This window comes from Ursus arctos, unplaced genomic scaffold, assembly GCF_023065955.2.
Source record: "Ursus arctos isolate Adak ecotype North America unplaced genomic scaffold, UrsArc2.0 scaffold_29, whole genome shotgun sequence".
In the NCBI taxonomy this organism is placed as follows: domain Eukaryota; kingdom Metazoa; phylum Chordata; class Mammalia; order Carnivora; family Ursidae; genus Ursus; species Ursus arctos.
Window position 1 is genome coordinate 12,741,533 of NW_026622974.1, and position 15,154 is coordinate 12,756,686.

The 15,154-nt window shown below is 52.5% G+C and overlaps 1 protein-coding gene across 2 annotated transcripts in view; it reads right to left on the reverse strand.

The window, feature by feature from the left end:
* The window catches only part of TRAM2 (translocation associated membrane protein 2), an 81,750-nt gene that overhangs the window by 8,719 nt on the left and 57,877 nt on the right, over positions 1-15,154 (reverse strand). For both annotated transcript variants that reach the window (XM_026507253.4, XM_026507251.4), the window contains exons 3-7: positions 10,742-10,851; positions 10,120-10,236; positions 3,439-3,497; positions 2,300-2,384; positions 1,665-1,735 (exon numbers count right to left, since the gene is read on the reverse strand). In XM_026507253.4, coding sequence (XP_026363038.2) covers positions 1,665-1,735; positions 2,300-2,384; positions 3,439-3,497; positions 10,120-10,236; positions 10,742-10,851 — 442 coding nt within the window. The remainder of the gene's footprint in view (positions 1-1,664; positions 1,736-2,299; positions 2,385-3,438; positions 3,498-10,119; positions 10,237-10,741; positions 10,852-15,154) is intronic.

Consider the following 15,154-nt stretch of genomic DNA (forward strand, 5'->3'; position numbering starts at 1 on the left):
TTCCACCCGATGAGACCAAAGCAGGGCAACATGGACTGGGAGGGACGTGGGATCCTAAGGCTGGTCGAGAGAATGATGTGAGAACTAGCCAACATCTTCACGTGACCTGGAAACTCCAACGTGATCTTGCCCGTGACCTTGTCTCACGCCTCATCTTCTGCACTCCTGCCACAGTGGGCTTTACACCCACTCCCACCTCAGGGCCTCTGCACCTGCTGTTTCTCTGCCTGCACCGCTGTCCCCCCAGAACTTCACATGCCTGAGTCTTGTCATTCCTGCTGCAACCTGAGTCACCTCCTCAGAGAGTCTTCCCTCCCCATGACAAAGGTACCAGGAGACAAGTCCCTCTCTCCCATTATTATTCTCTTCATCACACTTAGCAACACAGGCAATTATTTCCTTTCCTTTTTAAGAGACGATGGGGTAAAAGGGAGAGAGAATCCCAAGCAGGCTCCACACTCAGCACAGAGTCCAATGCAGGGCTCGATCTCATGACCCCGAGAGCATGACCTGAGCCGAAATCAAGAGTCAGACGCTCAACCGACTGAGCCACCCAGGCACCCAGAAATTCAATTTTCTTAATAGCCTGCCACTGGCTAGAATGGACACCCCAGGAGAGCGAGGCCTTGGTCTGCCTTCACCCCGACGGGACTGCAGCTCCTAAGGCAGCGCCGGGCCCGGGGGAGGAGCTCAGGTGCGTTTCAAGTGAGTGAAGGCCCTTAAAAGTCAAGCTCTTCACCAGAACAAGGCCTTGTACCAGTCGGCATGTCAAAGGTCTGTCTTCCTGGGGAAATCCTTAGTCAAGGGTCTCCCGTCCCCACACTCGCTTCTGAAAACCAAACCAAGGATGGAGAAGGTAGGTCGTGGTCCTGACGTGAGCAGAGAGGCGGCTGCACCAGCATCACCGGGGAATGGAATGGGCCTCACTTTCGAGGATCTGCTGCTCCCTGCCCTCCCGGTTCTAATCTGATTTCCAAACAAGAATCACAGGACCCTGCCCGAACAGGGCCAGACTCCTGTCCATCTCCTTCTCTGGGATGCCAGAGCTGCCCTCCCCCTAACTCCATTCCCCCAGGGCGGTCAGCCTCACAGGACACCAGCCGTGAGGGCCTGGGAGATAACGGGCTCCAGAACCTCCGGGGAGCCTAGCAAAAAGTTACCCACTGCAATCCCTCAAAATGTTGGCCCAGAGAAGTACAGGGTGTTCTCCTATGCTGCACAGATAAAGCTCAAAAAATTCCAAATCAGCAACGACAGAGCCTACTAATCAACAGGATTCTTTTCGTAAGAGACACTCAAGGCCAAACACTACAGCGGCTCCTCCGACTTCAAAGCTATGGTTCAAGTGCCAACATCCCTCCAAGCCTCCCTGGCTCCGTGCTGGGAGGACTGTCACTCTTCTGGGTTCCCACGGCCGAGGATACGTCACGTAGCCCCGCACTGGCCACACTGAGCGGTCCTGACCTGTGCCTACAACGGTCTCCAGCTGGGCTAGGCATGAACCCTCAAAATAAAGCAACCGCCACCTCTGTGTTCCCAGGTCCCAGCATGGGGCTTGGCAAACAGAAGGTGTCTAATAAATGCCTCCTCGTTGAAACCTGTGTGGAGAGCTGCATGGACACAAAAGGGCACGGCGGTCCGGCCGGCTCCGGGGTCTCACTCACTTTAAGAGGTAAGCTCCAGCTATGTGGACCAGGTACAGACAGATGTACTGGAGCTGCCGGGGGATTTCCTCCTGCGAAGAGAGAAGCCGACAGTAAACATGCTCCCTCCCCAGCTCAAGATGCAGGAATGGGGAGGGGGGTGCAGAGGGATGACAGTGGGCCCGGCAGGGCTGCTCTGACCCAGCTGGCCCCAGATCACGCCAGAGGCCTGAGCACCAGGCTGCTGGCAAGTCGGAGGGCGAGGCACCAGCTTCTGGTCCGCGGGGCGGGACTGGGTTGAGAAAGAAGAGACAGGGACTGGGGAACAGGGCTTTTGGAAATAATTCAGAGAGAGAGTGTTTAAAAAAAAAAAAAAAAAAAAACAAGAAAGGCAAAAACCTCTGACCCGCTATCCGAAGACAAGAGGTAGACCTCCCCCAAAGCCACATGTCTAGTGTGGGAGGCAGAGACGCGCTGGTGGCCTGCCCTCGGGGACATCTTCGCGAAGACTTCGCTGGCTCAGCATCTTCCTCAACCCGCAGACACACCCCCGTCCCCACCCAGCTCTGTGCTTCCAGGGGAAGGCACCGCAGCTTACCCCTGGGAACAGCAGGGGGAGTGGAGGCCACAGGGCTTCCCAGATGGGGAGTACTCACCTTCCGTACCTTCTGGAAGTACAGTTCAGGAAGTGCGTGCAGCCAGTAGGCCAGCTGACACAGGTAGAAAAACTTCACCTGGAAGCTAGAGACAAGGGAACGGGTCACAGGGGAGGGACAAGCACGGCGTGGGGGAGGGAGGGCAGGACTGGGGTAGGAGCTGGTCCAGGAGCCAGAGGGATGCCCTGAGCCCAGGGACCCTGCTCCATAGACGAGAGCACTTCACGGGACACAGAGTCCACGGAGGGAAACAAAACTGGTGGAGAGAACAGAAGAGGGTTCCTGGGCCTGGAGAAGGGAAGGCTGTGCCTGGACCGTGAAGACGGGGCACCAATATGCTGAAGCGTGAACACAGCTAAGAGGCAGAGGCGGCGGCTCAGCAGGAAGCCCTCCGCTGTTGCTCGGAAGGGTCTCAGGAAAGGCACAGAGGGTCTCCTGCGGGAGGCAGCACAGAGCAGGACAGGAAGGGGGGGCTGCCTCTGAAGGGGCGCCGGCTGTGCAAGGCCCGGAGGAAGGTGCGCTATCAAAGCACTCAGGTCATCAAGGAGGTACCAGGCCCAGAGACCTTGACAGACGTGCTCTGCTTCCGTTATCGGTCTCCGACGGGGTGGGTACCCGCTGCAGACTCAATGTGTGTGTCCCTCAAAATTCGGATGTTGAAATCCGAATCCTCCTGTGATGGTATCAGGAGGTGGGGCCTTGGGGAGGTGATTTAGTCATGAGGGCGGGGGGCCTCATTAATGGGATCCATGCCTTTGTTAAAGAGACCCCAGGACCAGACCCTCAGCAGACACCAAATCTCGGGTTTTTCAGGCTTCCAGAACTGTGAGCAATACATTTCTGTTGTGTAATTTCTAAGCCACCCAGCCTCTGGCGGTCTGTGACAGCAGGCGGAGCTGACGTCGCCTCTGTGACAGGGGCTAGTGCAGGAGACGTTCAGTTTGGGAGTCTCCGGTCAAGCGCGCTAGGAGGAAGCAGCCCCCAGACAAGACCGCTGTCTGCGACACTGCCTGAAAAGGCTCGGGGCGTGAGCGGCTCCTCATGCCCGCGGGCCCACAGTTTTCTGGCCACAGGCTTGGATGAGCAAGCCGATGGACCAGCTTGCTTCTCCCTGGAGACGCAGTCATGAGAATACTCACGGGAGGTACACGTGTGGGTAGTCTTCCCAGAGGCTTCTTGGGTTTGTTAAATATCCTTCCTGTAGTGGGCAAGCAGAGACGGCCTTTAGAGAGGTGGGAAGGAGACCCGCTGGGGCCCTGGGCAGGGCCGGGGTCAGGGGCACACCCGATCCCCAGCTGCCAGAAAGAGGGACAGGAAACATGAAAATGAAGGATCTCTCTGCATGGGAGCCACCCGGCCCTCCGCCGGCTTCTTTCTTGTGAAAGAGCCATGATATTGTAGGAAGAGCCCTCGTCTGGGGTCTGAAGACCTGTGTCTGGACGTGGGCCTGGCACTCACTGGCTGTATCCTCTGGGCAAGTTAGTCTCCCTACGCGTCAGTTGGCTCATCTGAAAATGAGGATAAAAATACCCTTGCAGAGTTATTGTTAGAAATAAATGTGATAGCTTATGTTTATGTGTCTAGCATTTTGCCTGGCATGAAGGCACTCAGGAAATGCTTGTAGAATGAATAAGCAAGTGGACTGTAGAATCACCATCCACGGGGAAAAACGAAAAGCCTACTTTGGCTTTTCACATCACTATGAATAAAAAGAACATGGGCCCACATAGGCCTCCCTAGGAGGCCTCACCCCATAGGCCTCAGAAGTGTGACACCTTCCACACTGTCGTTATCGTGAGAGGTCTCCATTACTCCACAAGTTCCTTCACGCTAGGGTCTTATCATGCCCTTCTTTATACCTCCAGCCCCTAGCCCGGGGCCCATTATAGAGCAAGGGAGGTAACCTGCTAACCCTCCCATCATGAAACATCTAGAAATGCTGGATGAAATCTAACAAGTATTCTCTTAAATGCAAAGGCTTTTCCCAGAAAGGGATCCCAAAGGGACAGGAGGCTAAAAGCAGAGCAGTGAGGTGAGGCAGGGGCAGCTCAGAAGGCACTAGGCTTGGGGCCAGGATGTTCGTGCCCATGTGGGAACAGAAGATGGGCCTCCAGGGGTAGAATCCAAGACGCCTGTATGAAATCAGGACCCCTGAAGGGCTACAAAAAATGGTTAGACTAGAGTTTGCACTAGCTTAGGTTAGACTAGAGAAAGGGTAGACCACAGTCTGACAACCAATAAAGAGAGATAAAGAAGCTTTCTGCTCATCCTGGGCTTGGGATGAAAAGCAAAATACATTACCCCTTGAAAATCTGTAACCTCGGGTTCACTTTCACATGGGTTTGGAGTTCAAACTTATACCCCTTGTATGGTCCAAGAACTATGAAGCTTAGAAATTAGTATTATTAATACAGTGGGCCACTGATACCACCGGGGCATACTCTCATCCAAGGATGTCCAGGATCCTCACGCATAAAACCTTGCTAAAGATGAGTTTGTAGTCCAAAATTACAAAACCTAAGAGGAAACACTCCACTGTGAGCAACAGTCAGCTGACATTACAAGAATCCAATAGAAACTTGTTGGTTGAATGAATGAATCAATGATGAATGCTTCAGGCAATTTTTCTCTTCTGAGGGAAGAACAAGGCTCTTATTTGTCCCTCAGAGAAGGTTAGGACAGGGAAACGAAGGAAAAGACAGGAAGTAGCTCCTGAAAGAAGATGCTTTTTCAGCAGCATAGGTGAAATCTGAGCTGGGCCACCAACCTCAACTGAGGTACAAAAACCTCAAGCCAGGTTCCTCAATAAGGTTCCACTGAGCTGGTGGCTTTGATGAGGAGACAGACTCAATGTCACACCGGAACTAAGGTCAGGGGGTTAGCAGTGCTCTGGAGAAGGAGGAAGCCACCATGGGTCAGGAACAACACTCGACTTCCTGCCTAGTGGCTCGTCAGCTGGATTTCCAAGAGAGGGCTGACCCAGCCACCCTCGAGTCACTGAATGCCCTTGGTATGGTCCCCAGCCCCATCTCACAACCCAGGGCCCCATTAGCACAATGACTGTACTGATAAGTCCAGTCGGGGACATGGCCCAGTGCAGTCATGGTAACTCAGATCTGAAGGAAAAACTCTCACCCCAACTTCCCATGGCCTCATTCCCAGTCCTTTCTCCTTACCACTGCCTTCCTCCCTTGGTCACATGCAGACTGAGGCAGATGTGGAAGGTTCTGGAGTCTCTGGAGGGTGATAGGAGCCCTTTCCTACACTCCTGCTCTCAGGCTCTGCCTGCCCTCCCTGCTGCTCATAAGCACCCAGGTACCCAGCAGTATATATGGTCTTCCACTCTCTACCTCATTCCAGGGAAATCTCTGGTGAGAACAACCCTTCTTAGAGGAAGCAGCGATGTACTTAAGAAGAAAATGGTCCATCTGGGACTGAGATGGGAAGGACATTTCTGCCTGAGAAGAGACTGGCCAAGAGAAACAGCACTGAGAGAAACCTAAAGCCCAGACGACCTTGTGATTTTAACAGGAACCCTCCTTGGCTTGGCCCCTTTTCTTAGGAGACAAGGAGGTCAGAAGTTTGAAGCCAACAAGCAAAGAAACTCCCCAGAAAAATGCTGCCTGCTTGTGAATGTCTAGTCCGCAGGGAGTACAGGGAGGAGGGCGGGGGAGTCAGAGGAAAATGACTCACTGCTCTGAGAACAGCCTTTTCCAGACCTCGGGCCAGGCAGCCGCCTCAGGGCGGCCCGGGGCTGGCATACCCTCTGAGCTCCGGCCAGGAGAGGGCCGAGTGTGGCAACCCTGCCCCCATCCCGGTCCCCGACAGGCACTGGCAGAGGGGCTGGGGGAACTCCTGAAATCCTTCGTTCTCTCCTTAACCTAGGAGCTCAGGGAGGCCCGTGCAAACTGCAGCAATCTCTCCCTTTGCCCCCGCAGCCTTCCTTTTTGGTGAACGGACAAACAGAACCACAGAAACAGCAGAACCCAGTCATAACACAGCCGGTTGCTACCTAGACTCAGACATACCAACATCATTCGTCCTTCAAGAACAATCATGTCCTCGAGTTCTGCTCTAAGTGGCCAGTCTGTTAATAGAAATCAGCCCCGAGTGAAGGGCCTTCCTTCTACCAGGCTCTCACGGAGCACTCTTAAGATATGAAGGGAGACCTCCCAAGGAAGTCGGGCAGGGAGACCAGACGCCTACCCACCCTGCTTCCCCAAGGACAGTGCGGGTGTCTTGTTTTGTCTTCTGAACAATAAATAGTAGTTCAAAGGTAGACGAAAAGTAAGGAGGTTGACCTTCTCCCACATTATTGGTTGGTCCAGCCATGCTCTCTCATCACTCTGCATATAAAATGCAGAGAGAAATGTCTGGATCAAACACTCCTCCCCCCAAACCCAGTTATTTCTAGGGGGAGGGATCTGGGGCAAATTTTCACTTTTTCTAAAAAAACCTTTGTGCATTGCTCACTTTTTAATAGATGACCATCTATATGTTTATAAAAACAAGTGACTCGTGATTTTAAGAACTGTTGAGGGCCTGCAGTTTAGCCCTCATTCTCCCAAGCCCAACTTCGTGAGCGCTCAGTACCTACCAGGCTCTGCACTCGGGACACTGCGGTGGGCACGGACTGTTGACAAGCAGCCTGGGGGCTAGCGGGACAGACAGACAGACAGCAGAGCAGACACAAGTGAACAAGAAAAACACAACAGCACTGGGCGGAGTGGACACAGTACACTCTGGAGGTGGGGGGGGGTTCTCTGAGGTGGAGACTTAGATGGGAAGAAGGAGCCGGGCAGGGGGACTCAGGGGATGGAGCACTGGAACAGAGAAACCACCCACGCAGAGCCCGAGGGCCGCGAGAGGTGGAAGACTAGAGGTAAGAAAGGGGCCCAGATCACAGGAGGAAGAGAAGGATTTCACTGCAAGTGGGACGGCAGCTTGACACAAGGGTGCAGGATTTCATTTATGTTCCAAAAAGACCTGTCTGGCCGAGCGGAAATTTGGGTGGATTTGAGTGGCAGGCTACTGGAGCAGAAACAGCCTCCTTCCAGAAGGACAGCCAGTGGTCCAGGCGAGAGAGGATGGCGGCGTGGACTGCAGACCGGGATTTCCCAGCCTTGGCAATCCTGACACTGGGGGCTGGACAGTTCTAGTTCGGGGGCTGGCCTGCGCACAGCGGGCCATCCAGCGGCATCCCTGGCCTCCAGCCACCCGCTGCCAGCAGCACACGCTGCCAGTGTCCCGGGGGGCCCAAATCTGCCCTGTGGACCACGGGCTGGGGCAGCAGTGTGGGTGGAAAGCAGCGACAGCACCTTGACGTGCTCTGTTGCCGGGGGGGTGGGGGGTGGGTGATGATGAACTGAATGTGGGAGGGAAAGAAAGAAGGATCAAAGAAAATTTCATCCTCACAGAAAAATAGCATTTAAAAAACACTAGCTATTTTTCGCGCCTTTTACAAAACTACCCTCTCTCTCCTTCCTCAGTCACATATTATATAAGAGGATGGCGCAGACGGAGTGGCTGAGAGCCAGGGGCTACACGGTGCTACTAGGGGTCGGGGTCACTGGAATTTTCCAGGGTCCCCTCGGTCTCCATTTCCTATGGAAGATGTTGAGTGGGGGACCTGGCTGTCCCACTAATAAAAGCCTGTCGTGAGCTCCCCACGTCAAGTGCTACACGCTCCCAGACTAAGGTGCGTCATCATTTTCAAGCCTTGGAAGGCCTGAGAGAAGCAAAGACAGAGCAGTTGAGCATTTAACATTCTGGAAGGGGTGTTAAGTAACGTGGCTTTTGGCCTCCAGAATCTGGCCTAAATGTGTCACGGCTCGGGTGGAATGTCTGGGGGTGAGGTAGCACTTTACTTGGGTACAAGTGACCCAGAGATGAGGCAGGGCTTCTTCTGAAAGACCCAGAGGCCATTCTGCCTCAAAGCAGCCAAGGGAACTCCGCGGGCTGCAGGAACCAAACACTGAGAGGTTGGCGAAAGAGGTCTGGCATCCAGCATTACCCAGACCCAAGGGGGCCAGGACCTGCACCGCACAATGGCAGGGGGCACTCCTCAGAGGCCGCACTGTAGGTCTTCCCCCCCAGGACAGTGCACCGGGGCAGTCCCTCTTGAGGGGACAGAAGCCTGCAGTCCTAGCATGTAGAACCCCTAATGTTCTGGCTAGGAAGACTGTTCCAGGATTAGATGATAAGAGAAACACAAGCAAGATACGAAAGGACATGCTGACTCCCGCCTTCAGATAGGAATTCAGCGTCCGGCTCTGGACGTGGAGCTCTTCGGGCTGTGAAAGCTCACCGCGGTCATGAAGGAAGAGGAAGCGGGGGAGAGGTCAGTGGAAGACAGGGAAGGGAGCTTCTAAAAGATGACAGGCTGGCTGAATTTTCCAAGTCCCAGGCCTGCATTTCTCACAGGACAATTCTGGATCTTGGGAAAGAGACCAAGTTCCAGATAGGAGGTGCTCCAAGGGGGGACAGGGGGCTGCTCATTAACCCCGGTCATGTACCATGGGCCAGGTCTTGTTACGGTGAACCCCAAAGGGCTGTCCACACTCCTTGCTAGGAAGGAATCCTGCCATATCAAAGCCTGCTTGAAAGAAGAGTCCTACTGGAGGAGATTATGCTAAGTGAAATAAGTCAAGCAGAGAAAAACAATTATCATATGGTTTCACTCATTTATGGAACATAAGAAATAGCAGGAAGATCGGAAGGAGATGGAAGGGAAAAATGAAGGGGGGGTAAACATAAGGGGGAATGAACTGAGAGACTATGGACTCTGGGAAACAAACTGAGGGCTTCAGAGGGGAGGGGGGTGGGGGATTGGGACAGGCTGGTGATGGGTATTAAGGAGGGCACATATTGCGTGGTGCACTGGGTGTTATATGCAAGTAAAGAATCATGGAACATTGCATCAAAAACTGGGGATGTACTGTATGGTGACTAATATAACAAAATAAATATTAAAAAAAAAAAGAATTAGTGGGGGGACGGACTGGGGTGGGCACAGGGATCTTTATGGAGGGATGGAAATGGTCCACACCTTCACTGGGACGGTGGTTACAGAGGTGTAGACATTTACTGAGACTCAGCCTGTATACTTTAAGGTGTACATTTTATTGTATGTAAATTGTACCTAAATAAAGTAGGTGACTGTGCCTTCCCCAAGCAAAAAAAAAAAAAAAAAAAAAAAAAAGAGTCCTACTGTGTAGAAAGGAGAGGTAGATAAGTTGTCTGGTCCTCCATGCATTTGTGGGAGGGACATGGACTCACACAGAATTTGATGTGCAGACGGGGTGGCGGCAGGGGAACGCTGGCCTTGCTTGCAGGAGGCCACTGTGGGAAAACTAAGTGTGCTGGACCTAGAACCAGACTCCTAAGTCCACGTCTGGTCCTTGCCGCTTCTGAACCACGTGACCATGGGGACATGGCCAAATTCGATCTTGGAGGTCTCCAATCCATTAACACAGGAACCAGAATAAACGTACTCCTCTCAGTAGAGAGCACTGGTAGGAGGGCCCAGTCAAATGATGCAGTGCTATGGAGGTGCATGGTATCATTCCCATACCATCCCATAATAACGATAACGCGTGCTTATTTTTGGGCAAGAGGGCTCGCTCCAGCTATGAAAGAGCGGTTATACCACTTGGCCCCTCTCGTACCATGAGGATGCAAAAATAGCTTCAGTTCCAAGAAACCGCTCCAAGTTTTTACAAATTGCTCCTGCCTCTTTTCCCTCCCTGCCCCCTTTTATTAGCAATTCGAGAAGAGACCGCATGCTGGCAGCCCAGGCCCCGGTCCCCAGGGCCACTCACCGTCACCACCACGTAGAAGCACCAGACCACCGAGCTGAGATGAAAGATGACCAGCTGCCCAGATTCGTTGAACTTGCTGTGTTTGACCTTGGAGAGGTGAAGCCGTTTGCTGATTTTCTAGGGAATAACGAGAATCCTGGGTGTTAATACATGCAGGCTGGTGGGTCACGGGCGGGCTCTGAATGCCCACTTCGTACCCACGAGAGGGCAGCCGTCGGAAGCTGGCCGTGACCCGAGCTAGTGCGCGTACACCTGCTGGGTGCACAGAGCGCTCAGTTCAAGGCCAGCGTTTTGAGAAAGTGGCAGGATGGAGGTCTTCGGCCTAGATGTGAAGAAAACATCCCCTGATCAGGTTACAGGACAGACCCATAAGGGCGCCGTCCTGCCATTTCAGGCAGCTCTGCCCTCCCGTCGTAAGTGCTGCCGTCCCACGCACCAAGAAGGCTGTGAGCGGGGACAGGAACCACGGTGTGTGGCGAGGGATGTCCAGGCAACAGGACCGATCAGGGCATGCCAATCAGGAGGCAAAGGGGTCCAGAGCTGCGGTCTCCTCTGCGGTGAGGCCCCGCCACCCGCGGCATCTCCCCAGTTTCTGACGTCGGGACCCACACGCATCACTCACGTCTAAGATGTACTCCTGAACCACAGCGTGCAGGATGATGGTGATGAAGACGTAGAACAAGATGGTGACCAGGTCCTTGGGCCCGTAGTGGTAGTGCACGGTCTCACTGTCTGTGGGTAAGAAGAGCCACGTCAGCATCCCTGGGGCTGAGGAAGTGCCGTGGGACCCCAGGCTGAAGAGACCTCCGAAGCAGAATGTGCCGGGCTGTACCCTTAGACGCAGAAGAAAGTTTCTTCCCTAGAATCCTACCCAGGCTCTGGACGTGGCCCTTGGGAAGTGCTGATGGGGAGGGTTAAAGAGAACCGGGACGACTACCTCCCCTGCCTCCGGGCAGGACAGCATGGCGGTTAGGAGACAAGCAATCTCGATCACACCATGGCTGTGTGACTATGCAGAAGTGACCAACCTCTCTGAGCTGCAATTTCAATTCTTCCCTGTCAGATGGGACTGCAGCCTTCGTCAGAGAAGCATGGAGTGGGGGTTAGGGGTGTGGACTCAGAAGCTTGAGTTTATATCACAGCTCTGTCATTTCCTCTGTGACAGTGGGACGCCTCTCTAGATGACCTTTCTGTGCCTCAGTTTCCTCATCTGTAAAACGAGGGTAACAGTAGTTCCCGTACCGTAGTTTCCCTGAGAATCAGAGGACTTCCATGCACAGAGCTCAGAACTTTATCTAGCGCATAGTAAGTGCCACAGAAGTATTTGTTACTATTTTTGTTGCTGGGCTAGTGCGAGCATGAAGTGAAATAATTCGTATGTGAGATGCTGATCACAGTGCCTACACCCATGGCAAGCATGCAATAAATGGTAGCTGACTGAAGTATCATTTACTAGCAATAAATCAGAATCCCAGACTTCTAAGCCTTGTCAAGCTCTGTGGTGGCAGCCTCGTTCTCCACGGACAGCCGAGGATGTCCAGTTAGCAGGCTCGGGCTGCAAGGGCTCGTGAACCCAGGCCCGGATCTCCGCTGCTCTGTAAACCGCCCCGACTCGGCCAAGCAGACACACTGGCTGCCCTTCCAGCTGTGCCGCACTCACGCCGAGTCACGCACCCGTGAGTCATCGCTCTCCGCCGGGATGCGTTTACCAGAAGGTAGACTAGGGTCGGGGAGGGCCAGGTGGCCAGAGAGCGGAGCAGAGCTGACTGGGTCACTCTGGGAGTCACGCCACGCCCTCTGCCAGCCTGGACTTGGGAGAATGGGTGGTCCATGATGCCGAGGGGGGGGGGACAGCGAGCCCAGGGACCCCGAAGTCAGACAGACTTGCCTTTTTCCTCTCCCACCTCCTTTCCACAAGGACCTGCTGTGCGAGGGGCACCGGGCTAACTGCCGAAGTGCGGAGATAAGGGACACTGGCCCAGCTTCGGGGCACACAGACCGGCGAGGAGACGGACGAGTAAACGTACAGTTACCCTACAGTCAGGCACGCGGGGCCGAGAGGTGACAAAGCGCCCCGGTGAGCCACAGCGGGCCAGGGCCCAACACCGGCTGGGCTGGGGGTGGCAGGGGGCAGGTCAGGGGGAGCAGGAGGACGTCGGAACCTGGGGATAAGCACGGGTAGTCAAGTGGGGGAGGAGCATCGAGGCTGAGGAGGCGGCATCTCCGGAAGCTGCCGGGGATGAGGCTAGGGTGCCAGGGGGGCGGGGGAGGCCACGGTGAACACCTGGGTGCCCTGTGAAGGGGGGCAGGGTGATCCTGAAGGCAACAGAGACACCTCGAAGAATTCAGATTCAACAGGCAAATGATGAAATATGGGTTTGGGGAAGTCGACTCTGGCAGCGGCCAACAGTGTCATGCCTGGAGGTGAAGACACTGGTCAGGGAGTTGCCACCATGATCCATAACAGGAACCAGAGAGGCCTTGATTAAAGCAGGAGGAGAGCGGGGACAGCGGGGAGGACGGCCATCAGGGAGAGAAGGTGAAGACACTGGTCAGGGAGTTGCCACCATGATCCATAACAGGAACCAGAGAGGCCTTGATTAAAGCAGGAGGAGAGCGGGGACAGCGGGGAGGACGGCCATCAGGGAGAGAAGGGGCAGCACGCAGTGATGGGCCCACGCAGGGGCTGAGGGCTGCGGCGGGGGGGGGGGGGGTAGGGGTCAGGCACAGGGGCCGGAGGAGAAGGCACTGGAGATGGGATGAGGACAGCTGGGAGGACACTTGCCCTGCCTCCTTCAGAAGGGAGGACCAAAAGACACAAACTGGATGGTAGCATATTTTAAACCATAAAATAAACACGCAAAGTTTCATCGAGACCAGCATTACCAGGCAAAATGGGATTTATACTCAGCCAAACAAGCACAGTCCCAGAGTAGTGAGATAACACCTGCCAAGACTTTGGATTATCCTCTTTAAAGCCTCTTCAGGGCTGCCTGCCACTCTTCATCCCAAATACTGCGGTTTGAAAGAGATATGACCAAGCCTTCGATCCCTCTTGAAACAAGAATGAGCACGTGAATTAATACATTCTTCCGTCCCTTCGCTGTTGAGAGCGACATGCGTGTTTTTCCATCAACAAATAACCCACATGCATGGCTCCGTTCTGGGGGCCAGAAGACCATGAACAAGGTGGGCCTGGCCCTGCCCTCCTGGAGTTTAGTGGGTGCACACCAAATCCTCATACGAAAAAACGAGAGGCTAAAACTACAACACAGCAGCAGCAGCAACAACAAAATCCAAACCACCAGATTAAAAAATGGGCAAAGGATTTGGTTAGCCATTTATCTAAAAAAGACATAAAAATGGCCAACAGGTTATGACAAAGTACCCACCATCATGGTCATTAGGGAAATGCAAATCAAAACCATGACACCACATCCCATCCATTAGAATGGCTATCATTTAAAAAAAAAAAACAAAACACACCAAAAAACAGGAAATAAGTGTTGGTGAGGATGTAGACGAATTGGAGCTTCTGTGCATGGATTGTGGGAATGTAAAATGGGACAGTCACTACGGAAAACAGTATGGTAGTTCCTAAAATATTAAAAAATAGTAAACTCAAAATGGATGAAAGACCTAAACGTAAGATCTGAAGCCATAAAAATTCCTAAACAAACAAACGCATAGGCAGTAATCTCTTGGACATCAGCCTTAGCAACTTTTTTTTTTTGGATCTGTCCCCCCCGGAGGTAAGGGAAACAAAAGCAAAAATAAACTATTGGGCCCACTCCAAAATAAAAAGCTTCTGCACAGCAAAGGAAACCATCAACAAAACAAAAAGGCGACCTACAGAATGGAAGAGGGTATTTGCAAATGACATACCCAATAAGGGGTTAACAAGCAAAATATATAAAGAATTTATAGAAGTCAACATACACACAATAATAATCTGATTAAAAATGGGCATTAGACCTGAATAGACACATTTCCAAAGAAGACATCCACATGGCTAACAGACACATGAAAAAATGCTCAACATCACTCATCATCAGGGAAACGCAAATCAAAACCACAATGAGAGAAAACCTCACATCTGCCAGAATGGCTAGAATCAGACAAGAAGTAAGTGCTGGTGATGACGTGGAGAACAGGTACCCTCGTGCACTGTTAGTGGGAATGTAAATTGGTCCAAACACTGTGGAAAACAGTACGGAGGGTCCCCCCGAAATTCAAAAGAGAAATACCATACAATCCAGCAATTCTACTATGGGTATTTACCCAAAGAAAATGAAAACACTCATTTGAAAAAGCTATCTGCAGCATTATTTACAACAGCCACGTTATGGGAGCAACCCAAGTGTCTACTGATAAGATGACTAAAGAAGATGAGGTACACATATAATGGGATACTACTGAGCCATATAAAAGGAGTTCTTGGGGCGCCTGGGTGGTCCAGTCGGTTAAGTGTCTGCCTTTGACTCAGGTCATGATCCCAGGGTCCTGGGATCGAGCCCCGCATCAGGCTCCCTGCTTAGCAGGGATCCTGCCTCTCCCTCTCCCTCTGCTGCTCCCCTGCTTGTGCTCTCTCACTCTAATAAATAAAATCTTAAAAAAAAAAAAAAAAAAAAGATCTTGCCATTCGCGACAACATGGATGGACCTACAGGGTATTATGCTAAGTCAGAGAAATAAAAATACCTTATGATTTCACTTATATGTGGCATGTAAAAAACCAAAAACCAGAACCAGACTCCTATACACAGAGAACAAACTGGTGTGTGCTCGACGGTGGGGGTGGCGAGTGGGTGAAGTAAGTGGGGGATTAAGAGGCAAACACTACCAGTTATAAACCACGGCATGGGGATGAAAAGTACAGCACAGGGAAGGGTCAATCTTGTGATAATGTCGTATGGTCACAGGTGGAGACGACACTTGTGAGTACAGCGTCATGTATAGAACTGTCAAATCACTATGCTGTACACCTGAAACTAATAACATAGTAGGTCAACTATATTTCCGTTAAAAATTTAAGA